Genomic DNA, 27,470 nt, shown 5'->3' on the forward strand with positions numbered 1-27,470 from the left:
CCTGATTGTTCACAGGTGTGTCTTGTCTAGTCATTAGTCTTTGTGTATTTAAACCCTTGTGTTTGCTGTGCATCTTTGGAGTATTGTTCCCTGTAGCTGGTGAGTGTCTGTTCATTTGTCAAGTCGTCGTTTTGGTCTGTTCATTTTTGAAGGTCTGGTATTCTGTAACGAATCAGTCCACTGATGGTAAGCTTGATGAACCCATGTGCAGTTTATTAAAACTTAAAGCATGAACAGAAATCCAAAATGTGCAAACAGAAATCCAAAATGAACAGACCGAAACAATGACTTGACAAAGGAACAGACACTCACCAACAGCAGGCTACAGGGAACAATACTCAACAAAGACACATAGCAAACACAAGGGCTTATGCTGCCTTCACGTGCTATCGGAAATTTCCTAATTCCTACTCTAGAAGTCGTGATTACGAGCTTGTTGCATTCAAGTGCTTTGTTGTCGGAGTGAACAGGAATCATGGTGCCTATTTTTTGGGAAAATCTTATTAAAAACCAACATCATATGTAGTGTCCCATGCACCGACAACCATATAAACATTCCAGATAGTCAGCTTTCTGCTGATTCTGTAATTTCAGTCAAATGCAGGCTATTTTCGCTGTCTACCAAACATACAATACGCTTCAAATGATTACTCTTACATGTAAATATGTACTACATTAATTTCAAGACAAGACGACCTAGCTGTTTTGGAAAAAAAACAATAAAACCACACCTGCCACAGCAGTCTCCCTGCCACCATGTTTAAAGCTTATGACATGCCCATCTCGGGAATTGGGGTATCAAAATTATTTCCGAACCTCCCAGTGGTAAACATGACATCAGAGGGCGTTCATGTGCAATTTTTACCTAGGAAACTCGCATTTACGATAATTCCGATAGCACGTGAAGGCAGCATAAAATACACAAATACTAATGACTAGACAAGACACACCTGTGAACAATCAGGACAATGAACCAATGACAGAACTGAGAACACATGACTAAATCAACCAATGAGAACATGACACAAGAGGACAAGGGAATCACATTACAAAGCAGGAAACAAGACAATGAACATGGTAGTCTCTATGCGGGTAAATAAGGGGAATTTATGTTGGGTATAGAAATGTAGGAAGTGTCAATGGTCCATTTCTGATATAGGTGGCGGTAATGCACGTATTTGTTTGCGATCCGCCGTAAAATAATAAGAAGAAGAAAGAAGATGAACATGGCAAACTGAGAACATAAAACATGAACCTGAAACAACACCAAAACACACTAGACATTACAATTTTGCAGTTTTACTGTAATTTGCCCAAATTGCATTTTCCAGTAAATGTACTGGATCTGCTGTTTTCATAAATTGCCTCTGCTGCAGGTACACAGCTTTCACATTATATGTATATAAATACAGAAATTTACCAAATTCTTAACATTAAACTCTTCAGACCAAGAGAATGGTCATAATATGGCTATACCATTATTTGAACAGTGGTTGAAAAAATATGCAATTTTTTCTTTATTTTCACTATTTGTCCAAGTTGATAACATTTTTGGTCACATGCATAATGGTAAATTGCACATTGTAATTTTAGTCATCTTTGCCTAAACTGGATCTGCACATGCTAATACTGCTAATTATACAGGTTTGTTCACACAAACATCAAAACATTTTCAACAGGTCCTGTTCAGATATCATCTTTAAACTACACTGTAAAAAAAAATTGGGGGGAAAAATTGTGCAAATTGATCATTACATATTGGCCCAATAAATGACTTCCAAATCATTATCGCCATGCAAAAAGATGCATTGTACTAATCATAGCTTAAGGTCTTTACTCAAAATTAAAATTGTATATTCACCGAACATATTTAATTGTGCTCAGTCAATCTATGAAGTCGAAGTGAAAAATCCATGTTGGCTGAACAAGTCCTACGTCCGAAAAACGGTATACACATGCGCAAAATGCACTTGAAGAAAACCGTTCCTGTGGAGATTGCAAATGCGGAGACGCGGGAGCGGCAGCGCGAGCGGAGCCGAACCAGCAGGTGCTGAAGACCGAAACAGACATTCCCGAGAGAATAGAGAGATATTCATCTCACAAAGACGTTGGTGAGTATTTAGCACTGAAATTATTCTCCAGAGTTTTGCTTTATGACCGGGTATGAAGTTTAAAAGACATTTTGTAGAATCACGAGTTCATGCATTCATTGGTTTCATGAGTGTGTTCTCGTTTACCACATAATTATCTAATGGTAGCCTGTAGCCAATAGTTTTATTTTCCTCATGTCTTATATGTCTAAAACAATAGGTAATAAGGAAATTAAGTCATTTGTGTGATATGTGCGGCATGCGACTGTTGAACACGGTGCATTTGGCGTTGGCCTCTTTCAGGGCTCAAGTTATTGTTAAGTATAGTTTTAATATCAAACACGTCAAGCTCGTGATTTTCTTATTTCCATTCATTCGTCTCATCCTCATTATATAATGAAGAAACTTCTGTTCTGTCTCTTGCCAGATGTGATGCAGGGGAGCTTTGTCATTAATGTTAGTTTTTATTTTTATTTGCAGGTTTTTAGCTTGCAGTGCTGTGTTTTCTTCACCACTTTAAGACATCCTGTTATGCAGAAGACTTCTTGAATGTATTCAGAGTTTTTCCTTATTGAAAATAAGGTATTTTCACCGAAATATCCTGTGTTGGAATTTACTTGTTAATAAAGTAATGTGATAAAATGTCAACCCTGTTGTCTGTTTCTGTATTTTGCTTAATATATTTATGGTTTAGTCATTTTTGTCTTTTGGGACAGTGAGAAATAAACAATTGTTACTACAATTTAAAATATTTAAAGGGGTGGTAAAACACATTCTTTTGAAGGCTTGACTGTGTTTGTGGGGTGCACTGTAACATGTGTTCATGCTTCGTTTTAAAAAAAATTGCCTTATTTTTCATATATTTGACCTTTATTCTACACTGCTCTGTCCCTCCTTGTAAAACGGTCTGATGCTTTCCGGGTTGTATGAAGCCAGTCCCTCAAAAATATGCAGTGGGCTCTGATTGGTTAGCTGGCCCAGTGTGTTCTGATTCGCTAACCGCAGTGCACGGTTGTCGGAAACGTCACGCCCCTTACCTGGAGGCTGTGCTTTGGTCGTCGTCAATAAAATCATATGAGCCCGAATCAGACCCAGAACATTTGAGTGAAGATGATCGAGCAGAACCTGTTCAGTCCTCAAGAGTAAAGACTGCGGGTCTATAGTGATCGCTACTGAATGGCACTTTAACTTTTGTATTTTTAGAACGATTATAGCCAAATATCTGTCGCAAGAACTAACCCAAAACGAACACTAAGCACTGGCTTTAACTAGTAAGTTAGCCAAATCACACACAGAACCATGTTTAGCATGCCTGAAGATAAACAATACATAGAAGCTCTAATCAAAGAATCGTTTACACTAATGTCAGGTTCGCTGTTGAGATTTTAACGTTAGTGTTTGTAATGTTAGGTGTTCGTCAGATAACGTTAAGTATGAATGAGCATTTAACAGACTGGTTTGCAGAACAGCGCTGTCATCTGTTTACTTCCTTGCTACAACCTATTACAGGAAAACACATCGATGAAATATAAATCAGACTTACAGGTTGTGGCCCGTAAACAGCTTCTGTTTGTAAATCCAGCTTTCAGGACAAGCCGTTGTGCATATCCTGTATTGAACTCGCGAAGTTTGTGGAAGTTTGTGCTGTCCTCCGTGAAATGTGCAGCGTGCGCGTCGTGCATCCACGCACCGGCAGTGTTTTTTTCACGCAGCTGACGTTGTGCAAATCCGGCATTGAAATCGTGAAGACGGTGGATGTTTTCCTCTGTTAGATGTGCTGCAGGGAGCCCTGCGCGCGCCTGATTCCCCGCTGACTCAAACACACGTGCAACATGCTGTATGTTAAACGCTCTGCAACGCACCCCCGTCCCAAGGAAGGCTGAACAGAGCAAGTACCCCAGACCTGCAATCCGGATGGAAATAACAGCGTTTCCTCGGCATCGCGGCAACAACACTCCAGCCTAACTAACTTATACCACAACAGCGCCGCGATACAAAATGGCCTCACCCCCCCTTATTTAATATTCTCAGAGGAGGGGTTTATGTAAATATTGAGCCTGTTGATGTCACCAACCCTGGAGGAATGTCTGTAGTCGCCTACTGGCCGTTTGCTGTAGTTCTTAGAAACTGATTTCTTTAAAAGCAAATATCTCCCTTTGCTTTAAACTTTGAACGTTGTAACTTTGCAGATGTTGTTTATGCTCAAGCAGCAACATTACACGCTAGCTAAAGTTAGAATAGTGAAATCGTGGTTTACCACCCCTTTAATTGGACCAACCTCACAGTTTCACTGTAAAACATTTCTCCCATTAAAAATTTTCTAGTGACTGATCACATCAAAAAATTTTAGTTAGCCAAATTGAAAAATTTAGATGTGATCGGTCACTAGAAAATTTTAAATTGGAGAGGCCTGACATTTTTTACAGTGTTGGTAAATTACATTTTTCCATTGGCTCAACATATTATTTCTAATTGAGCCCATGTTAACAGGCGTTTGCCACAATGGATAAAATTCAATTCACAGAAATTCAATTTGGCCAATTGAAAATTTTAGATGTGACCAGTCACTAGAAAATTTTGAGTTGGGAAGATTATAAATTTTTTACAGTGTAGTCATTTTCCAGCAAAAACAGTATAGTACAGTAAATGCCTATTGCCATTCATAGAGAGTTGATTTTACTCTAGCACCACAGCAATATCTTACTTATTGCACAGTTATTGTATAGTGAAAATATTTGTATGCACATTTTGCGATATTACATTAAAAAAAAAACGCTGGACGGAAAAGCCAAGATGTGCATAAATTCTAGAAAATGTGCATAAAAAATGTACGTTTAATTGAGGTGGAAACAGTTTCATACATTAAGAAGACGTGTGCATAAACTATGATGGAAACACATTTACCGAATAAATCCCTGCCACAAAGAACTCATGTGACTTTGCCTCAGCAGTGGATGCGATTGGCTAACTGGACAGGCCAGTGGACAAATTTAATTGGCATCTAAAAACTTGGTCATTCTGAAATGTCTGAGCCAAAGTCTGTCATCAGAATTATTTGATATAATGACTTCCCAAAAGCGTCTCACACGATTGCGTTCCCAAACACCAGCACCATGACCGTGTTATTGCATGTTGTCTGTGTGCTGAGATGCATATCTTTTATGATAAATAAAAAACACCACAGTGGCTTCCCCGATAGCAGCAACTTCCATTTTTATTGTGCCAATTTCCCAGGAAGTGATCATTTTGGTTTTTAATGATTTAGTTTGTTTTGATTTAAACACATGGGATGGAAATGCTGCTTTATTTTCAAATGTTTTATGCGACATTCCAATTTTAGCGCATAGGTTATATTCACAACTTGGAAACATAGCTAATGATATTGTTTTTACGCATGGTTTTGACACCAAAAAAAATGTAAGTGAACAACCTTGGGAGAGTCCAGCGGTGGTTTATATTGATTGGATTTGAGTTGTGATACAAAGACTTGTCCTTTATGCTTGTATCTCGGGGCTCCTAGAATAGCAAAGCTGGTCCATGACACTGTTGCAATGGCCATCGAATAACCTTCAGACAAAAGGAAATAGTTCAATAGCATGTTTATTCTGAGTTGTATTTACTGTTTGAGAGTTTCAAAAAAGCTCACCTAGATAGCTGTCATGCTCAGTGCCTGTTAGAAAGGGGACGTCTGGAAAATATTCCTGATATCCACCTTTCCACTGGAAAGCTCCCACAGCACTCACTAACACACTTCCCTAAACAAAAGAGCAAAGCAAAACAAAACTGTACTGGATTTGGATGCACACAGAACATCTCAAGATCTCATACCCCTCACTTTAATAAATGACGAAGTTCCCACTTTATATTAGGTGGCCTTGACTACTATTCTTGCATCAAAATATAAGTACAATGTACTTATTGTGTACATGCTATATTGAAAAACCCTTTTGCTGATGAGGTGGGAAACGGGTAAAGTTAGGGACAGGTGTGGTGGTATGGGTAAGTTTAAGGGTAAAGTTAGGGACAGGTGTGGTGGTATGGGTAAGGTTAAGGGTAAAGTTAGGGACAGGTGTGATGCTATGGGTAAGTTTAAGGGTAAAGTTAGGGACAGGTGTGGTGGTATGGGTCAGTTTAAGGGTAAAGTTAGGTACAGGTGTGGTGGTATGGGTCAGTTTAAGGGTAAAGTTAGGGACAGGTGTGGTGGTATGGGTAAGGTTAAGGGTAAAGTTAGGGACAGGTGTGATGCTATGGGTAAGTTTAAGGGTAAAGTTAGGGACAGGTGTGGTGGTATGGGTCAGTTTAAGGGTAAAGTTAGGTACAGGTATGGTGGTATGGGTAAGTATAAGGGTAAAGTTAGGGACAGGTGTGGTGGTATGGGTAAGTTTAAGGGTAAAGTTAGGGACAGGTGTGGTGGTATGGGTAAGGTTAAGGGTAAAGTTAGGGACAGGTGTGATGCTATGGGTAAGTTTAAGGGTAAAGTTAGGGACAGGTGTGGTGGTATGGGTCAGTTTAAGGGTAAAGTTAGGTACAGGTGTGGTGGTATGGGTCAGTTTAAGGGTAAAGTTAGGGACAGGTGTGGTGGTATGGGTAAGGTTAAGGGTAAAGTTAGGGACAGGTGTGATGCTATGGGTAAGTTTAAGGGTAAAGTTAGGGACAGGTGTGGTGGTATGGGTCAGTTTAAGGGTAAAGTTAGGTACAGGTGTGGTGGTATGGGTAAGTTTAAGGGGAAAGTTAGGGACAGGTGTGGTGGTATGGGTAAGTTTAAGGGTAAAGTCAGGGACAGGTGTGCTGGTATGGGTAAGTATAAGGGTAAAGTTAAGGACAGGTGTGCTGGTATGGGTAAGTTTAAGGGTAAAGTTAGGGACGGGTGTAAGGCTATGGGTAAGTTTATGGGCAGGGTTAGGTGTAAGGGAAGTGTCAACAGTGTAATCATAAATGTAACTACCGAAATTGTTAACACTTTATTTTAAGGGTCCAGAATAATGCATTAGTTAAGCATTAATTAAGGGTTAACTTGTTCACAACTAAGCATTAGTTAAGCTTGAACATACTAGTAATTAAGGATTAACTTTACATTTAAAGGGTCTGTTATTATGCATTAGTTAAACTAGTAATTAATGATTTGCTTGTTCACAATTATGCATTAGTTAAGCATGGACACAATAGTTATTAATGATTAACTTAACATTACAGTAAGAGTATATTATACATTATTTACAACTTAATAAGCCATATATTATTTTTCTGTAGCTATGTAATTATATGTCTGTATTTTCTGTTAAGTTAACTGAACAATAAGCTAGTAATTATGTTTAATTACTGCTGATTTTGCCATTTTAAATTGCTAAAATAGTGTAATAAAGACAATTTGAGCCCCTATTCTGAAGTGAAAGTTTTATTCTCATTAATTATTGCACTTATTGAATGATATTTAAGTTTATTAACCAGAATAAGCCAATAATTCAGCCTAACTACCATTAATACAGTACTAATAAAGGCAATTTGACCCCCTATTCTAAAGTGAAAGTGGCACTTATTCAATATCACTGAATAAGTGCCATAATTAATGAGGATTAAACTTTCACTTTAGAATAGGGGGTCAAATTGCCTTTATTAGTATTGTATTAATTGTAGTTAGGCTTAATTATTGGCTTATTCTGGTTAATAAACTTAAATATCACTGAATAAGTGCCATAATTAATGAGGATTAAACTTTCACTTTAGAATAGGGGGTCAAATTGCCTTTATTAGTACTGTATTAATGGTAGTTAGGCTTAATTATTGGCTTATTCTGGTTAATAAACTTAAATATTCAATAAGTGCCATAATTAATGAGAATAAAACTTCAGAATAGGGGCTCAAATTGTCTTTATTACACTATTTTAGCAATTTATAACGGCAAAATCAGCAGTAATTAAACATAATTACTAGCTTATCGCTCAGTTAACTTAACAGAAAATACAGACATATAATTACACAGCTACAGAAAAATAATATATGGCTTATTAAGTTGTAAATAATGTCTAATATGCCCTTACTGTAATGTTAAGTTAATCATTAACTATTGTGTCCATGCTTAACTAATGCATAATTGTGAACAAGCAAATCATTAATTACTAGTTTAACTAATGCATAATTACGGACCCTTTAAATGTAATGTTAATCATTAATTACTAGTGTGTTCGTGCTTAACTAATGCTTAGTTGTGAACAAGTTAACCCTTAATTAATGCTTAACTAATGCATTATTCTGGACCCTTAAAATAAAGTGTTAACCTATGATCATTCACTTGGTCTGAAGAGTTTAATGTTAAGGATCTGATTAATTTGTATATTTATTTACAGATGGTGTGAAAGCTGCATTAAATCCATCCTGTGCAAACTCCATTCTGGAGGAATCACCTGAGGTCTGGGTTCCTGGAACAAATCAACAGAATTTACTCAAATAAATCATTGTTTCAAAGTCATCTAAGGCGTTTAGTTAAAATAAATTAAGTTATTAAATAAAACAGAAATAAAAAATATATTCTTAACGTTCTACCTTCAATGGCAATAATGTTTTCTTCTAGCTTTTGAAGAATATTATTCAGTGCATTAAAGTCTGTCACTTTGAACACGTGATCAATATCTGGATCAGTAGCAATTGTATTCAACTCCTGTTTTGCACTTGTAATATCAAAAGCCCCGCCAACCTAGGGAAAAAAAATAATGTTTCCTTAAAAAGAAATGATGCTACAAAGAGTAGAGTAATAGATGGATATAGATACACAGAGAGAGAGAGAGAGAGAGAGAGAGAGAGAGAGAGAGAGAGAGAGAGAGAGAGAGAGAGAGAGAGAGAGAGAGAGAGAGAGAGAGAGAGAGAGAGAGAGAGAGAGAGAAGAGAGAAATACATTACAGGTTTCAGCCTATAATCTGTTGCAACATTTAAGAATTTGACTAGACACAAATGAACATTTAAGGATCTGGTGTAAGAGATTTAAACATAATATTTGAAAAAAAAAAAGCCTACCCCGATCGCAAACCGTGTTATGCTCTTTGCCTCTGCCTGTAATGCTGCGTCTTTCAATAACCAACTGTCACTTGACTCTCCATCAGTAATAACAAGCAAGATTTTTTTTGCTGATGGCCTTGACCCTCCGTATGGTGTAAATAGCTCATCTCTAGTATATGAAAATAAATTTAGAAGAGATCATGTAACCCCCAATATACCATAATAATGTATAGTAATATTAACTACTCAGAAAAAGTCTCGGTTAAGTCTGTACTTTGGGAACGTCTCTGCGTGATTGCGTTGTGAAGCACGTATGTCATCAGTGCAATAGAGAGACAGAACGTCATAGGCGGGTGACGTCATCGACTAGAAAGTATAAAGCATCCTCAGCTTCTGAAATAAGGATGCAAGACGCTTGCGGGCATGCAGGGAGTATGGTAGGGCGACGCTGTGTCACCGCTTTGGGAACGAGAATATCCACGTCCCCATAGGAGCTGAATGCCCTCCTGTGGTATTGTTAGGAGGCAAACACCCGAGCCCCTGGAGTAGTGTTAATGTCAAGTTCGTAGAATCTAACGAAAGTGAGCAGTGAGGACCATCCTGTTGCATCACAAGCATCCTGCAGGGAGGCCCATCCCAAAAGAGCCTGAGAGGCCACCATGCTCCTAGTTGAGTGGGCCCGGACAGCCAAAGGAGAAGGCTGCCCGGCCGCCACATAAGCAAGTGAGATGGCCTCGACCACTCACTTGCTCATCCTCTGCTTAGAAACCGGACCCCCTCTCGAGGGTGGCCCGCAACAAACAAACAACTGTTCAGATCTCCTCCTCCACAGGACAGCTCTGTGGACATAAGTATCTAATGCACGAACAGGGCATAGCAGATTGAGTCTTTCCTGGTCTGACGTCACAAGGCGGAGGACAAAAAGCCTGAAGCACAATAGGTCTCACAGGATTAGTGGGAATTTTAGGAACATAACCCGGCTTAGGATGTAGGAAGGCCTTGGCCATACCGGGAGGAAATTCCAAGCATGGGGGTGCCACAGAGAGGGCTTGTAAATCCTCAATTCTCTTCAAAGAAGAAATAGCAAGAAGAAAAACGTTTTTTAGAGTGAGAAACTTCTCAGCAGGGCTTAAAAACGGAAAAAATATCAATCGGTTCACTCCGAGCAGAATCGATATTATAGCGTTTCCGTTTTTGCGTTCCTCATTAAACATTACTGTTCCGAAAACGGTTTGATTTGAAAAAATACCGGTTAATAACGTTATTTTAATTTAGCCTATACTTTAAACAAATATGTATAAATAGACTTATTTTTCACTCAATAATAATATAACGCATGGTAATTAAACTTGAATATTTATTTCATAACATTTTTAAAACCACAACAGAAATACATGCATTAATTACAAAGCATAAACAGCGGGACAAATATTGACCTGTTTTAATGGAGCGTTAGACAATCTAAAGTGGCTCTTATGCCTAATTCTTTTCAGAAGAGTGATAACATTCTTTGTACATAACTTTTTTTCAACACGACTTGTTTTAAAAATTGCATGAATAAAGAATTAATAAACTGGATAACCATTGCTCTTTTAATGCACTGTCAACTGGTAATTTCAAAGCAAACACTACGCAACACGTCCTTGCATCACATAATCAAATTCAGTCAGCTAATAAAGCTTGATCATTTAATGCAATATAACATACCATTTAATACGAAGCATCAACCGTCTATATAGAAAACATTGACCTGTATTGGCAATCTGAAAGACTATAGGACAAATGTTTGATAGCTAGTACTTGGATATTAAACGGAATCCATAAACTAGCCTAAATCAGTCTATTTGAGCTTAAAGTCCGTTCTACTTATTTAAACGTTCTAAAAGAATGTCCTCCAATACCTGCACATTCATTGTAGACCTCAGCGGGGAAAGAAATGTACTTGAGGCATGAAAATGCGCGCTCATACTGACTTGCGTTACCGGTAGATTCATAGAAGATGGTGCGCGGGCATTTCACTCACGCTTGATCCGTCAACGTCACATGCTGTAGCTACTCAATTCATGATTGGTCGCTGCCAAATTAAAATATTAAAAGAACGATAAAATAACGTTATTAACCGGTTAATGGTCATTTCAAATTAACGTTTCTGTTCAGAACGATTCAAATTGATTTTGATTTCGTTTTCGTTTCTGTTCCTCTTAAAATTTCGTTCGTTTCCGGTTTTCGTTTTCGTTCCTTGAACCGGTTCAGAGCCCTGCTTCTCAGAAACTTCCTCACACGGCTCAAAGGGAGCATCGGAAAGGCCTTGAAGGATAATAGCCAAGTCCCAGGCTGGCACCCTGGTGCATACTGTAGGTCTTAACCTCAAAGTTCCACGGAGGAAATGAGTAACTAGAGGGTGTCGCCCCAAAGAAACACCACCCAAAGGAGTGTGGTAAGCAGCTAAGGCCGCCACATACACCTTTAATGTGGAGGGAGCTAACCCAGCAGAGAACCTCTCCTGCAAGGGACAGGACTCGCAGGGCAGTTAACTGGATCCCACAGGCGATTTCTGCACCATAAGGTGAAGAGTCTCCACTTCAGAGCGTACAGTTTCCTCATGGAGGGAGCTCTAGAGTGTAGAATGGTCTCCACAACCTTGGCTGAGAGACCAGAATTTATGAGCTGGGCCCCCTCAGAGGCCAAGCCCACAGTCTGAGAGAGAAGGTCCTCCCTGAGCAGAATCTCCAGAGGAGAGCCGTCGAGGAGAGACACGATGTCCGAGAACCAGACTCGGCCCGGCAAGAATGGAGCTACTAGCAGAAGACGGGCCCCGTCCCGGCGCACTCTCTCTGGAACTCCCGGAAGCAGAGCAATCGGGGGAAAAGCATACAGGGGCAGCCTCGGCCACTCTTGTACCAATCTCGTCCAGTCCGAGAGGGGCTGGAGGCGACAGGGAGAACCACAGACGACATTGAGTATTCTTGTGAGTAGCAAACAGGTCCACTTGAGCCCTGCTGAATTTCTCCCAAAGGACCTCCACCACCTTGGTGGGGTGTCTCCATTCCCCGGGCCTTGGCCCCTGCCTCAACAGGATGTTGGCTTCCACATTCAGGCGCGTGATAGCAGTTTCCCCTGGGCCCACAGGAGGATAAGGCGAGACCTCAGACCCCCCTGATGGTTTATATAGGAGACCACCGATGTGCTATCTGAGCATACAAATACATGATGGCCCCTGAAATATGGCAGGAAGTGCCAGCACTGCCAGCATTTCCAGGCAATTTATGTGCCACAAATGATGACATTCCTGCCACAAGCCCTGGGCTGAGCGACCACTCATGGTCGCCACCCAACCCGTAAGGGAGGCTTCTGTGGTCAGAGATACCCGCTGACACGGTGCCCCCAGTAACAGGCCTTGGGCCAGGAACCAAGAATCCTTCCACATGACCACGGTGCAGAGACACCGCCGCGTTGCCTGAATCACACGAAAGGGGTTTCCCCTCTGGGAAAATCCCTTGGTCTTTAGGCACCACTGCAAAGGTCTCATGTACAGCAGGCCCAAATGAATCATGTTGGACGCTGCTGCCATCAGACCTACCAGTCTCTGATACTGCTTCACAGTGAATGACTGGTCTAACTTCACCCCTTTCACAGCTGAGAGGATCAATGCTCTGCAGGCTCTGATATGCTGGCCTGCATAGAGATCGCATCCCACTTCACACCTAGATACGTAATTCTCTGAACTGGAGAAAGAATGCTCTTCTTGGAGTTGAGCCCTAACTTCCTCATGTGCGCGAGAACAACATCTCGATGTTGAGCCGCGAGACGAGCTGACTGTGCTAGGATCAGCTGTCGTCGATATAGTTGAGAATGCGAATCCCCTGCCTCCGCAAGGGGACCAGCGCGGCGTCCACACAGTTTGTGAACGTGCGGGGTGAAAGAGCTAGACCGAAGGGAAGCACCCGATATTGATATGCTTCTTCCCTGAAAGCGAACCTCTGGTACTTCCTGTGCTGCGGAAGGATGGAAACATGAAAATAAGCATCTTTGAGATCTATCGTGACAACCCAGTCCTCGAACCTGATCTGAGACCCGATCTGTTTGAGTGTGAGCATCCTGAACCTGAGGTTTGCTATTTTTGCGGTTCAGGACGCGAAGATCTAAGATAGGGTGCAGCCCTCCATCCTTCTTTGGCACTATGAAGTACCGGCTGTAAAAGCCTGACTCCCTGTCGGGCGGGGGAACCCTTTCTATAGCCCCCTTCTGCAGCAGAGTCGGTACTTCTTGAGACATAACCAGAGCCTGCTTGGGGCCCACCACCGTGGACAGAACCCCATTGAAACTGGGAGGACGACATCTGAACTGATTGGCGTACCCAATTCTTATGAACCGCAGGACCCAATGAGATATATTTGGCAGATTCTCCCACTCTGACACAAAATCTACTAAGGGTACCAGCCTCTCGAGACTGGCCTCTGATGTACTCTGAGAAGCGGCCGCGGAACTGACGGGAGAAGGCTGAACGCGAGGAGGAGCGCGAACCGGGACACCCTCCTCGAAGAGCGCCCGGCGGGATCGCAGCACACGCAAAGGGAGCACTTCACAATGCTCGCAGCCGGTACCCTCGAGTGCCGACTGCACATGCTGCTCACCTAAACAAACAACACACATTAAATGTGTATCCCCGCTCGTGATGTAACGTGAGCAGGGAGGAACACACTTAACAAAATGCTGTTCGCTCGCCATATCTCTCTGATAAATGTCAGTGTGAATGCAAACTTGAGAAAACAAATAAGTCTGAACTCAGTCACAAACACAGAGCTGATAGTTTTTGACAATGACACAGAGCGAAGACAACTGAAGACAACAGAAGCTGGGGGCATGTGTTTGCTGGGATGTTTTATACTTTACGGTTGATGACTTCACCCGTCTATGACGTTCAGTCTCTCTGTTGGACTGATGACATACGTGCTTCACAACGCAATCATGCAGAGGCGTTCCCAAAGCGGTGACGCAGCATGAGTTCCCTTGAAGGGGAACCTTAACAACTTCATAGCAACACAGTATTGTGGTTTACTTTTTGTCTTTTTTTCCCCATAATAATGTGTTACATTTTAACTTCTAAACTGCACATATAAGCATTATAATATATATGAAATGGGCCACACAAATACAATGATTCAAATGTATAGTTACAAACAAGTCTTACACAAGTTTTGTGATGGCTGCTGCAGTGTAAGTTTCACCTTGAAAGTATGGTATATTTGTCACCTTAGATTCCCATGAGCTGTCTTTGAGTTGATTGAAATTGTAGTGAGTTGTACAATCGTTGGAGTACTGTGCAATGGCAAACTGTAAACCAACAACAGAGACAAATGAGAAGTCTCATGATGTGCTCTACAATGGCATTGAGTTATATATATTTTTCAAAAATAATTACACATGGAAAGACAAATTCAGGTCTTATATTAATTTATTTGCAGGGTGCGAACTGCGGGGGAGCTAGGGGGAGCTCGGCTCACCTTAATAAGACTCAGGCTCCCCGGAAAATGTGTTTTGTCTCAAAAATATTGACAATGTGTTATTTTTTAAGTACAATTTCAATGTTGTGTAATGTGATCATCGTGGATTATTATGTTTAAAATTGCAAAAATATTATTAATTCATGCATGACGGCAATTTAAACCTAATTCACTTCAATAAAAATAACGATACATGTTATTCTTGTCATGAGCATCAAGGTGTGGTGGCGCTGCGTGCAAATTCCACTCATGTGTAGTAAATTTTAACTCAAATATTCGTAGAAAAAATATAAATGAACATCCACTTCTTGGATTTCTGGATGGAACAGCAAAAGAAGCTGACCCCAGGCCTGACCATCTCTGAGGTTGATTCTGTGTTAAGATAAGACATGTTATTCCCAATTATGTTGTGGCTGGGTTTATATAGGTCTGCGTGACTCTCGATGTCTTAGGCCTAATTGAACGGAGGAATTATGGTATTCTTCTGTAGCCTAACGAGTAACTTTGGCCGTTGTTAAAGGGATAGTTCCCTTTCGAGGGAACTCGCACTGCATCGAAACGACACTTTGGGGATGCTCCCTTAGCATCAGCGAATCTGAAACCAGAATGCCAACTAGGCCAATCCGATTGGCGTGCGTGATGACGTAACCGTGACGGCATACCCGGAAGTATAAAAGGGGAGCTGGAACGTAATGTCGGCAGTTATCGCTCTTCAGCAATAGCGCTCTGTGTCAAAAACTGTCTGTCTATTTATTGTTGTACGTCAGTAAGAAAGTGTGTGAATGATGGAAGAGAAAATGAGAGAGTTCAAGCAGTGTGTGCATCCTTGCCCTCGTTATATGTCGGGCTCGGATACACACCTGCTGTGTGTGCACTGTCTGGGCATTCAGCATGCTCGAGCGGGAGCACAGGGAGCCGCTTGTGAGCATTGCGAAAAGCTGACGCTCAGAGTGCTCCGCTCTCGGCTGGCCGTGTTTGATGAGGCCGGCCAGCCTCGTGAGCCCCATGGTTCTGGACCCGCGGTCGCTGAGGCGGCTCGGCGTCGCAGATCATGGGGTTCACAGCGGGACTTGTCAGAGGGTTTCGGGACTGCTGCGGCACTTTCCCGATCCTCCTCTGACAGTTCCGAGGATCTTCCTCCCTGTGTCGAAGCCCACTCTGCGGCTTCTTCCCCCAGGGTGGGAGGTCCGGTGCTCATTCTCTCCGGTTCCGAGGAGCCGGAGGAAATAGGCACCGAGGCGGGGGATGAAGCAGAAATTGTTTCAGCGCTTCATCCGCCCGCCCAAGAGGAGTTGGTAGAGGTGTTGACCCGGGCTGTGGCCAAATTAAACATAAATTGGCCACAAGAGGCTCTGGAAATTCAGCCACCCAGTAGTCTGGATGACCGGTTCCTCTCGCACTGGGTTCAAACACCTCGCCGGGCCTGCCTTTTTTCCCGGATCTACACACTGAGGTGTGCAGATCCTGGAAGAAGCCCTATTCCTCGCGTGTGTCAAATCCTCCGGTGTTGGATTATTCCAATGTTCTGGGGGCACGCGAGGCGGGCTATGGGGCGATGCCTCGGGTGGAGGAGGCTCTCGCGAGCTATCTTTCACCCGACTCTGCATCGTCCCTTAAGGCTCCGGTTTTGCCCACCAAACCCTGTCGGGACACCTCATCATTGGTGGGTAAGGCTTATATGGCGGCTGGTCGGGCTAGTAGTTCCCTGCACACACTCTCCATTCTGCAGGCCTACCAGGCCGATCTCCTTAAGGAGTTAGACGAGGGAGATGGTCCCTCTCTGGAGGATATTCTGGAACTAAGGAAGGCTGCAGATTTGTCTCTCCGCGTCACCAAGGAGACGGCCCGTGCTATCGGCCGCTCCATGGCTTCAATGGTGACTGTGGAGAGGCATCTCTGGCTGAATCTGTCGGGGATAAAGGAGAAGGATAGATCCTTCCTCCTGGACTCCCCCGACGCGGTTAACGCCGTCGTCTCCAGACACCAGGAGGCGAAGAAGCAGTCAGCAGCCTTCCACCAGTATCTCCCTCGTCGCTCAAAACCTGGGAAGGCTGGCCCTAGCGGACAGCCTCAGGCGTCATCCAGCTCCTCACACCGAAAGGTGCAAAAAGAGAGTGTCGCATCTAGAGCCCCTCCCCCGGGAGCCTGGCTACAGAGGCAACGCTCTCAGCAGCAGTCTTCCGCTCCTAAGGGCGATCTACGGAACGTCCTTCAGGCGCAGAAGGCTACTGGGAATAAGTCCTAGCTGCGGCAGGGCTTCTAAGAGCGGTCCCTCCCGCAGAGGAACAACCGAGGTTGTTTCCTCTGTGGCGCTCTGGGGAAATGGATGTGGTAATCCCGCCGTCTATGACGCTTCGGGCCACATCGATTTCCCGCGAACGCATGCTGCACCAGCCGCCTCTGGAAAGACCTGCGGCTGGGCAGCTCGCGCGTCCGCACACAGTGAACCGTCCCCAACTACTTCCTGCCGGTCAGCCGCTTCAGGGGGTTGGGGACGGGAACCGTGTAACACCCGACGCCAGCCTCGAGAGGCTGGTTCCCTTAGTAGATTATCTCGGCGCATGGAAATGCCTTCCGAATATTTCTACATGGGTCCTGCGTACTGTAGAAATGGGTTACAGACTGCAGTTCGGTCATCCTCCTCCAAAGTTCAGGCCATATGCAAGAGGTTCGGCCCAGTGGAAGTGGATTTGTTTGCGTCTCGAGAGACGTCCCACTGTCCACTGTGGTTTTCCCTCACGCGTCCAGCCCCGCTGGGGCTGGATGCCATGGTTCAGACGTGGCCGAGGCTGCGTCTGTACGCATTTCCCCCGATTGCTCTGCTCCCGGGAGTCCTGGAAAGGGTCCGGCGACAGGGGGTCAGTCTACTTCTGGTAGCACCCCGTTGACTCGAGTTTGGTTCTCGGATATCATAGCTCTGCTAGCAGGTCAGCCGTGGGAGATTCCTCTGAGGAGGGATCTCCTATCTCAGGCGGCGGGTCCGATATTTTACCCCCGCCCGGAGATTTGGAACCTATGGGTCTGGCCCCTGAGGGGGGCAGGTACATAGAGGCTGGCCTATCGGCAGAGGTGATAGAGACCTTGCTCAGTTCTAGGGCTCCGTCTACGAGGAGACTGTACAGCCTCAAGTGGAATGTATTTTCCACTTGGTGCAGGGAGCGTGAGTTGGACCTAGTTAACTGCCCAGTGGCTTCAGTGCTGGAGTTCCTCCAAGATCGCTTCTCTGCAGGGCTTACCCCGTCCACACTCAAGGTGTACGTGGCTGCCATTGCGGCTTTCCACACTCCTATGGGTGATGGGCCTCTGGGTAGGCACCATCTGGTTGTACAATTCCTCCGTGGGGCTCGGAGGATGAGTCCTGCGGCAGAGTTACAACCTGGGACCTGGCAGTGGTTCTCGAAGGTTTGGCTGAGGCCCCCTTCGAGCCATTGGAGTCGGCCGAACCTAAGAACCTGACCCTTAAGGTGGCTTTTCTCCTCGCCATTACCTCTCTTAGGAGAGTGGGAGATCTCCAGGCCTTGGCGGTAACGCCAACCTGCCTGGAGTTTGCCCCGGGAGGAGTAAAAGCCATCCTACACCCTAGGCCGGGCTACGTGCCTAAGGTGCCATCAAGGGTGGTCAGGTCTTTGGTTCTGCAGGCATTTCATGCTCCGCCTCACGCGACGGCGGAAGAGGGGAGACTTCACCTACTCTGCCCGGTTAAGGCGCTCAGAGTTTATTTGGCGAAGTCTGCACAGTGGAGGAGATCACAACAACTGTTGGTGTGTTTTGGTTCACCTAAGAAGGGATTGCCTGCATCTACTCAGACAATCAGTAATTGGATTGTCCAGGCAATTACCATGGCCTACCAGGTGCGCAGTTTGCCTTCACCTGTGGCCGTGAGGGCTCATTCCACCAGAGGCATGGCCTCTTCGGTGGCCCTTCTTTCGGGGGTCCCCTTGCAGGATATCTGCGAGGCGGCCGGGTGGGCTACCCCACACACATTTATCAGGTTCTATAGCCTGGATCTCCCTACAACGCCTGGTGCTAGGGTGCTCCAGTCCTAGCTGTGCCCGGTCTCCGGCTTCACACTAGGGCAGGTGCTACCCTTTGGTGTGGCCTAGTGGGTACTCGTTCCCCAAAGTGTCGTTTCGATGCAGTGCGAGTTCCCTTGAAAGGGAACTGCTCGGGTTATGTATATAACCCTTGTTCCCTGAGAAGGGGAACGAGCACTGCATCCCGACGCCACACCTCGGCGCGCCTGGAGCGCATGCTTCAGAGCGATTACTACCGACATTACGTTCCAGCTCCCCTTTTATACTTCCGGGTATGCCGTCACGGTTACGTCATCACGCACGCCAATCGGATTGGCCTAGTTGGCATTCTGGTTTCAGATTCGCTGATGCTAAGGGAGCATCCCCAAAGTGTCGTTTCGATGCAGTGCTCGTTCCCCTTCTCAGGGAACAAGGGTTATATACATAACCCGAGCAGTTCACCCAAAAGCGAAAATGTTATGTTTTTCTGCTTACCCCTAAGGCATCCAAGATGTAGGTGTCTTTGTTTCTTCAGTAGAACACAAATGAAGATTTTTAACTCCAACCGTTGCTGTGTGTCACTCATATAATGCTTGTCAATGGGGTCGAATTTTATTAGAGTAAAAAAACCATGGACAGACAACTTCAAATTAAACCCCGCCGCTCGTGACGACACATTGATGTCTTAAGACACGAAACGATCGGTTTCTGAGAGAAACCGAACGGTATTTATGCAATTAATTCCACCTCATATCCGACGAACGCTTCAGCTCTGCAGACTGATATCACTTCCCGTTTGTGAGGTCAAAATTCCGGCCGGGTCATAGATATATACATAGATACCTCATTAGTGCCTGCGTGGATCATGGCGTGGATCGCTCGAATGAGGAATCTACGTATACATATCTATGACTCGGCCGGAATTTTGACCTCACACACGGGAAGTGATGGCAGAAGCGTTCGTCTGATATGAGGTGAAATTAATTGCATAAATACCATTCGGTTTCTCTCAGAAACCGATCGTTTCGTGTCTTAAGACATCAATGTGTCGTCACGAGCCGCAGGGTTTAATTTGAAGTTGTCTGTCCATGTTTTTTTTACTCTAATAGAATTCGACCCCATTGACAAGCATTAAATGAGTGACACACAGCAACGGTTGGAGTTAAAAATCTTCATTTGTGTTCTACTGAAGAAACGAAGACACCTACATCCTGGATGCCTTAGGGGTAAGCAGAAAAACATAACATTTTCGTTTTTGGGTGAACTATCCCTTTAATGTGAACTCAAAGACAGCCGGATGCTTTGTTTATAGACTATATTTGTGGGTGGCTGTTTGAACTATCAATTTGTGTTGATAAAGTATAATAGGGTAAATCCTGAACTGTGATGTATCCTATATAGTGCTCGCATAAAGCAAGTAGTGCATACACTTGTAGCTGTTATGTATCTTTGTAAGGCAAAGTTTATATGCATTTAAAAACATTGGCTGCAGTCAGTATCGAAAATCACTGAAGTGATATTGAAGGCTATTCTTACCTGTCCATCCCGGTCAGTAAAACGCTTGATCATCTTTATCACAAAATTCTGCATCGTTATAAAATTGTCAATCCCCACACTCCCAGATCCATCTAACAGAAACGCAATGTCAAACTGACCAGGGCAGTCTGTAAATGAAGAGAGCAGAAGAGTGTATGTAGGCCTAGTTAAAACTGGAGTCAAGTTACATCAAAAGAGGAGTTTCTTTAACTGAAAAAAAAAAAAAAAAAAAAAAACCTTTGGTGATCATCATATTTACCTCTCAGAGAGCTTAGCTGTTGAAACTTAGCACTGTTTTCTCCGATGAAGCACATGCCATTGTAGGTGGTAACTGATACACATTTCTTTGGAATGGTTGGACCACAAATCTGAATGAGATGGAATTTAAACATGGATTTCACTTTATTTAAAAGGAATACTAAATCAAACATTGAGCACAAAAGATCATGCCTTCTCAAATGTCCACCCCTAAACCTGTCAGTGAGGCATAAGCAGAAAACGTACAAAAGAGGCCGTACACATTCAGCTGAATAAGCCACCAATTGACCAAAACATAAAATAGATACACATTTCCATGAGAGTGTGTTGAGCTTAGGTTCTTCAGTGATGTGGAATAGTTATAATTTGTACTTTATCTGTAACTGATCTCAAAGGTGTTCTGAACCACTTACCGCCAGCTTTGAAGACTGTTGATTTTGAACCATGGAAAGTCCAAGAGACATGTTGACGGCTTCCGAGGGCACTTCATTAACACACAGACAGTTTGTTCATTTTCATAAATAACTAAATAATAATAATATTAACTTAAAAAGGAACAAAAAATATATATATTTTACACAGCAGTACAACTGAATTGTTTTGAATTTTGAATGTTTATTTATCACTAGAAAATTAAATCAGAGTTTTAAATTGCATGTGCTAAGTTTTGGTAATGTGGTAATAGGAAATAGGAAATAAAACACCTCATTTAACCTTCTAATGTTGTTCATTTTCTAAAAGTTAAGAACTGTTCATTTGTTGATAAAGAAAACAACTCTAATATACACCATTACCCTTGACCCTTACTGTAGTGTAGAGTATACTTTACTTGGAAAGTGGAAAATAATATTTCAATAAGAAGTGTAGTTCAAAACCCCAATTACCATCAATCTTCAGTGATGAGCAGGTTCCTTGTGCGACAGAACAGTCATAAATCAATCCTCTTTGATCTTGGCTGATTTGAATTAAAGGATCACTCACGATCAGACTTTCAGAAAAAAAAGGTAAGAATACAGAAAAGAGATTATTAATTTAACGGACAATTTTTTAAAAGTTCCCATAAAAGGGAATGTACATGTATGGTACATTATAATTTCCATATGGGAGAGAATGCAATGGCGTTGTGGTTATGTTATTTATATACACAACAAAAAATAAAACAATCACAAACATAACTCATTAATATACAAAAATAGTACAGTGCAGGCTTGATACAGCCATGCAAAAAAATGGCAGTAAAGATAAAAAACACTACAAGCAAATGTTTTGTATACTGCACACACCAGGAAACTGCCGTAAAAAATAGGATCCAATGTACTGTGTTCATATAAAGTTTTTAAAGAAAAATCTGTATTGATTTTTCACAAGTGTTTTACTCATAATTGCATTGCACTGCATTCTGTTGTGTTTTAGGCTTTAAAGGGGCTATATGCAACTTTTTCCCCAAAATAAACGTAACAATAGCCTTTTTATTTTACCATTTATGACTCAAACATCTCCTGATGAGCATACTGACACCTTGTCCGCTCACAGTGGGTGCACCTATAAGCCTGTATCCTATTTTTCCTATTTTCTGGCGGGTCGTCTTTTCCCGCGCTGTCTGCGGATGTGACGTCACCACCGCTGTGAGAGCGAGCAGAAAATAAGAGCAGTTCTGTTTTTTGGCCACAGGTGTCAGTCGCGAGTTTAAATTTAAGAAAAACGCATATAGCCCCTTTAAGGAAATGTCCGTAAACTTACTGGTACTGGTAATTTTATTTTGGCAAATATCGGTCACCTGAATATTCCATGCTTGCAGTAAATAATAAAAATCATCTGGTCTTTGGCAAGTCTTAAAATTAGGTAAATACAACCACAAGTGACATATAAACAACATGATGAACAACAACACATGACATATCACACTGTGTCATTATTTATTTAATAAAGTCTAGGCCAAAATGGAAAAGCCATGGGTGACAAACTACCCCTTACTGTTAGCATAGGAATTAAGAGGGAAGAATGAGGAAATTAAGAGGAAGTAATTGTCAGGTACTGCTAATCAAATGTCTTTGATTAATTGATCATCAGCAAGTGTGATGACCTCTATAAAAACAGACGTTTTGTCAGTTTGCTGCTCTGGAACCTTCAGGTGTGTGTTAACACAAAGCCAAGGAGGACAGACATTAGAGAAGCAATTGTTGCTGCCAACAATCTGAGAAGGGTTATAAGGCCATTTCCAAATAATTTGAAGTCCATTATTCTACAGTAAGGAAGATTGAATATGGACAATGATCTCAAGAACACTAGCAAATCTATAACAGAACGGCTGAAAAAGAAAGAATCAAGGTGTTGCAATGGCCAAGTCAAAGTCCAGACCTCAACCCGACTGAAATGTTGCGGCAGGACCTTAAGAGAGCTGTGCAGAAACAAATGCCCACAAACCTCAATGAACTGAAGCAACACTGTAAACAAAGAGCGGGTCAAAATTCCTCAAGAATGATGCGAGAGATTGATACAGAAATCATAAAGAAAAGTTTGTGCTGCTAAAAGTGGCTCTGCAAGCAGTTGAATCATAGGGTGTGCTTAGTTTGTCACCGACTATTCCACTTTTCTTTTTGGTTTCATTATCAGTGGTTATATTGCTCTCACCTTGTTGCATCTTTCTGTATCATCTTGTAGCCAAAGGCAACATTTTGACCCTGCGAAGATGAAGGTGCAGTGAAAGTTTTCCAGGTAACAGGATCAATGTTAAAAGCCATCACCGACTGAGATACTAAAGTGTTCAAAAGTGATAGAAAAAAAAGTGAAAAGTAAAATAGAAAAGTTATTAAAAATATTGAATTAGTAACTAGAAATTGTAATTTGACAATTCAAATTTTACATATTTCCATTCCTGTTTGCTGATTGGTCAGTACAGCGTTGCAGCCATGCTAAAAAATTAATATGCTCTAGTAACAAATGGCAAACACCAGTGATATCACTGTGTACAGCAACAATAAAGGCAATTATGTAAAAAGATAACATTAAAAATGTTTTGTAACCATAAAAAAAAAATTGCCTTAAAACGAAATTTTTCATCATCCATATCAAATGTATGGTCGTGATATTACATTTGCTAGTAGGTTTTGAACTTATGTCATTGTCTAAAATTATGTGTTTAATGTCAGGGGTGGAAATGGGGGGGTATGCGGGGGGATGGAGTCCGGGGAGTGAATTTCGAGGGGGGTTTGACAAAACGCCAAAATATAGTCATAAGTTTGTCACGGGACTCAAACTGCGTCAAAAAGCAGTCATCTTATCATTAAAGCAGTTTTCACGCAAGCTATCACATAGTGTGTGAGGTTATTGTAGAAAAAATTCAAAAGTCTTTTTTATTTCATTAAGGGAAGGGAAGGTCCACGCCCCAGCTATGACACGACACAACACCGACAAGTCTATGATGAACTGTGATTTTGACCGAAAATCGGAATAGAAACCATTACAGACGTCATAACAGACACTTTGAATTGGATAAAGCTATGTTAACGTACCTGAAATTATCCGGTCCACAAATAATAATAATAAATAATAAATAAATGATCATCTAAAAATGATCTGGCCGTCTTGACCGAAAAGAGCTTGAATTTCCGTTATATATCGAGTGAAAATAGTAACAGATCCAGAAACGCACACTGTAATCCAGAAATATATGCGAGATATGCACAAAACACACACAAATGGGACCCATGCTGGTCAAAACTGTAAATGCAATGAAAACACAGACCATTGTCACCACTGATCACTGAAAATGATTAAGATAAGTAGGAGATAAGTGCAAGGCAAATTACAAGTAAATTTGTGTTTATTCATAGACAGGTAATGATAACTTATTTACAAGAAAAATATAAGGAAAATATTTATTTACAAGGGAGAAAGAAAGAAAAACTTTTTCCACAAAGCAATAACAAAACACACCGGCAAATGTACAATATCTAGGAACTGGGGAGAACAAAAGGGAACTGGATTGTGCCAAATCAAAAACAGAAAAGAATAAAACAAAAACAAATATTTCTTACCCATGTACAACTTAACCTAACTAATACAATATATACTGTATAAACAAATCTGAATGTTCATATTGAATAGATTCCTCAAATGTTTTGTTTTAATCTTTTGTGGACATTTTAAGCTTTTGTTCCATTACCCTGTCACATAGTTTTAATGGAAATTCATTCAATATCTAGTGTTGCTTGCAATGTACTGATGGTACTGATAAGTGTCAATACACTTGGAGAAGAACTTATTGTCTCTTTATTCCCTCTGCCTTACAACTAGATTCACCTTTACATGTTTAATAATGGTTCATTTCCAAAACATTCAGTTTTCTTTAACCTGAGGACAATTTATTTAGAAGGTTTTTGTGACCTCTCAAACTGTGCATGCAGTACATATGTAGATTCCTACACAATGTATGTTTAATTTTAATTACACAGATAACTATCTCCAAGCAGATATAATGAAATGAGATAACATAAAAAAATTTTTTTTACCAAAGTTTTGTAACCAAAGCATACGCAACAGACCAAGACGGGCATTTAAAGGAAGTTAACGCTTGCTGTTTGTTCTTGCCTTAAATGGACATTCTTCATCCTCATCTCTATCATATCTGGTCACAATATTACATACGCTATAACATTAGAAAGATTGTCAAGATTTTTTTAATTAGATGTGTCTAATGTCTTATGATCAACAGTGTCTCTCAATGTTGAGTATCTGTAAAACTAAAACTGTAAAAGCTTTACACTTAATTCCTACGACACTGTTTTCTTCACTCATTCATCTATGCATGTACATCTATTGCAATGATTATCGCAATGCATTTTGCACACATTTTATTTTTTAACAAATATTGAGTACAAATAGAATGTAAAGCTAATTTTACCTGGTTAGAACATGTAACTAGTTACATTTTATCGTCACTCACTGCTTACAATTGTACGAGAAGGAACAAAAAGGTTTAAGACTTGCCCACACAAGAAGGCTATACAGAGGGTGGACATAAACAGCTATTGGGGTAGTGACGGTGTGTTCAATATAACAAATAATAAGTAATAAAAGATAGAAATATCTTACCACAAAAGATGCACAATCTGATACAGAAGTTCTGGTCCATTATAACCTGTCAAATGTAGATAGCGAGGATACATGAGGTGGGACAGTCAAGGCACTAAATGAGTCCTAGATGTGGTTCATAGATGTAAAAAGGGGTGGAAGCATCAAACTAAAAAGGAACAACAATTCAATACGTGTCTATTTTACATTCTACACACATGCATAGAGGGCCTGTCCAAATACCCACACTTGTGGCATTTGCACCAGACCACTTGTCTACTTACAAGATGTATTTCCTCTATTTTGCCTAAGTTTTCAAGTAGGTGTAAAGACTGTAAGTGTGTGTAGAGCATTTGATTACCCGATGATTATCACACTTATAGTGTTTCAAAAATGCAAGTGTTTACAGAGCTTTATTTAGATTTTCAATACTTTGCATTTTAAAATAATCTTCTAAATATCTGTTCAGTATTCACTATGTAACAGAAGACACTATTTAAAAATTGTGTACAAAATACATATAGCCTACTCCTCTTTGCACCAATAAACACTTTGTTTTCCTACCAAATTATATTTAAAATCGAATTAATTAAACTTACAGTGGAATGTTTGGCCCCACTTTATATTAGGTGGCCTTAAGTACTATGTACTTACATCAAAAAATAAATACAATGTACTTACTGTGTTCAAATTGTATTGCAAAACACTTTTGCTGATATTGAGGTGGGATACGGGTAGGGTTAGGGACAGGTGTGATGGTATGGGTAAGTTTAAGGGTAGGGTTAGGTGTAAGGGAAGTGTCAACAGTGTAATTACAAATGTAACTACAGAAATTAATTACAGATGTAATTACATGCAGGTATTTTTTTAAATGTAAGTACCATGTAAAAACATGTATGTACACATTAAGTGCAATGTATAAAATTATTAATTAAAATGTTATTACATAGTAGTTAAGGCCACCTAATATAAAGTGGGTCCGAATGTTTTCCTAGACATCTAGTGATTTTGGGGCACGTGAGTTCTCCAACATGATGTATGGTGGCTCATCATGCATCATGTTTGGGAACTCACGTGTCCCAAAATCACTAGATGTCGAGGAAAACATTCCACTGTAAGTGATGGGATAGGCTTAGCTTCGGAGCGGTATTCGAGATAGTGTGGGTTTAGTGTGCGTTTAAGCAGTGCGCTTTGGCATTTTTAAGACATGGGACAGTCTTGCGCACTTATTTCCTGTCGTCTGTACCAATCTTTGTGGTCATTTGGACAATCAAGTGTGGGTATTTGGACAGGCCCTTTGTTTAGAACAGTCTTACCCGGATCAACATGGTGGATTCATTGACGTATCAGCCAATGAGGCGTCTATGTATTTATTATGTCTATGCTCTTGCCTGCTTTGTCACAGATTGCAACATGCCGCGTTTCAGTCAATGTACATTTGAAATTTGGATTACCGTTTTCATGGATTAATAACTTAAATTCTGCTCTGTACCTTATACAAAATATTTTATTCCTTGTGAGAGTACCGCGACTGCAACACATTGTCATTTGAACTACTTTAGGTATTTTTTTTTATTTTTTATACAATATCGCAAAATGCGCATATTAAAAATAGGTGGATGCATAGCACTCCAGTACACATGATATAAGAACTGTGAGGACAGATGGTTCCCGAATAGACCCATTAAACCACAATAGGAGTGAGGCTTGTTGAGAGTGTGGATGTACTCATCATTTTAAGAAAGATTTGAAAGATTTAAAAAAAATTTAGAATCATCCTTCAGTCTGATAGTTTACTTTGCTTGATATAGCAAATGATGGCAAAATAAACGTGTTAAACAGGATTAATTATATATGCTTAAAGGGGTGGTTCCGTGTTTTTTTTCTAGGCTTGGTTGTGTTTATGGGGCGCAGTATAACATGTCTTAATACTTCTTTTTTTTTTTAAACGCTGTTTTTTCTTATATTTTAACTTTATTCCACAACGCTGTCTCCACTGTCCTTTG

At 41.4% G+C, this 27,470-nt stretch overlaps 1 protein-coding gene across 1 annotated transcript in view; it reads right to left on the reverse strand.

The window, feature by feature from the left end:
- Nucleotides 1-25,525, reverse strand: part of LOC307144225 (integrin alpha-X-like) — a gene marked incomplete at its 5' end in the record, with an annotated part of 39,306 nt that extends 13,781 nt beyond the window's left edge. Inside the window, 12 exons of the mRNA XM_079846328.1 lie at nt 5,521-5,657; nt 5,737-5,845; nt 8,433-8,506; nt 8,631-8,781; nt 9,099-9,249; nt 14,272-14,414; nt 20,134-20,261; nt 20,393-20,501; nt 20,805-20,875; nt 21,276-21,379; nt 23,023-23,146; nt 25,486-25,525. Of these exons, the coding sequence (XP_079702454.1) occupies nt 5,521-5,657; nt 5,737-5,845; nt 8,433-8,506; nt 8,631-8,781; nt 9,099-9,249; nt 14,272-14,414; nt 20,134-20,261; nt 20,393-20,501; nt 20,805-20,875; nt 21,276-21,379; nt 23,023-23,146; nt 25,486-25,525 (1,341 nt within the window). The remainder of the gene's footprint in view (nt 1-5,520; nt 5,658-5,736; nt 5,846-8,432; nt 8,507-8,630; nt 8,782-9,098; nt 9,250-14,271; nt 14,415-20,133; nt 20,262-20,392; nt 20,502-20,804; nt 20,876-21,275; nt 21,380-23,022; nt 23,147-25,485) is intronic.
- Between the last annotated feature and the right edge of the window lie 1,945 nt (nt 25,526-27,470).

Source organism: Gobio gobio (genome assembly GCF_949357685.1).
Source record: "Gobio gobio genome assembly, chromosome: 20".
NCBI classification, from domain to species: Eukaryota; Metazoa; Chordata; class Actinopteri; order Cypriniformes; family Gobionidae; genus Gobio; species Gobio gobio.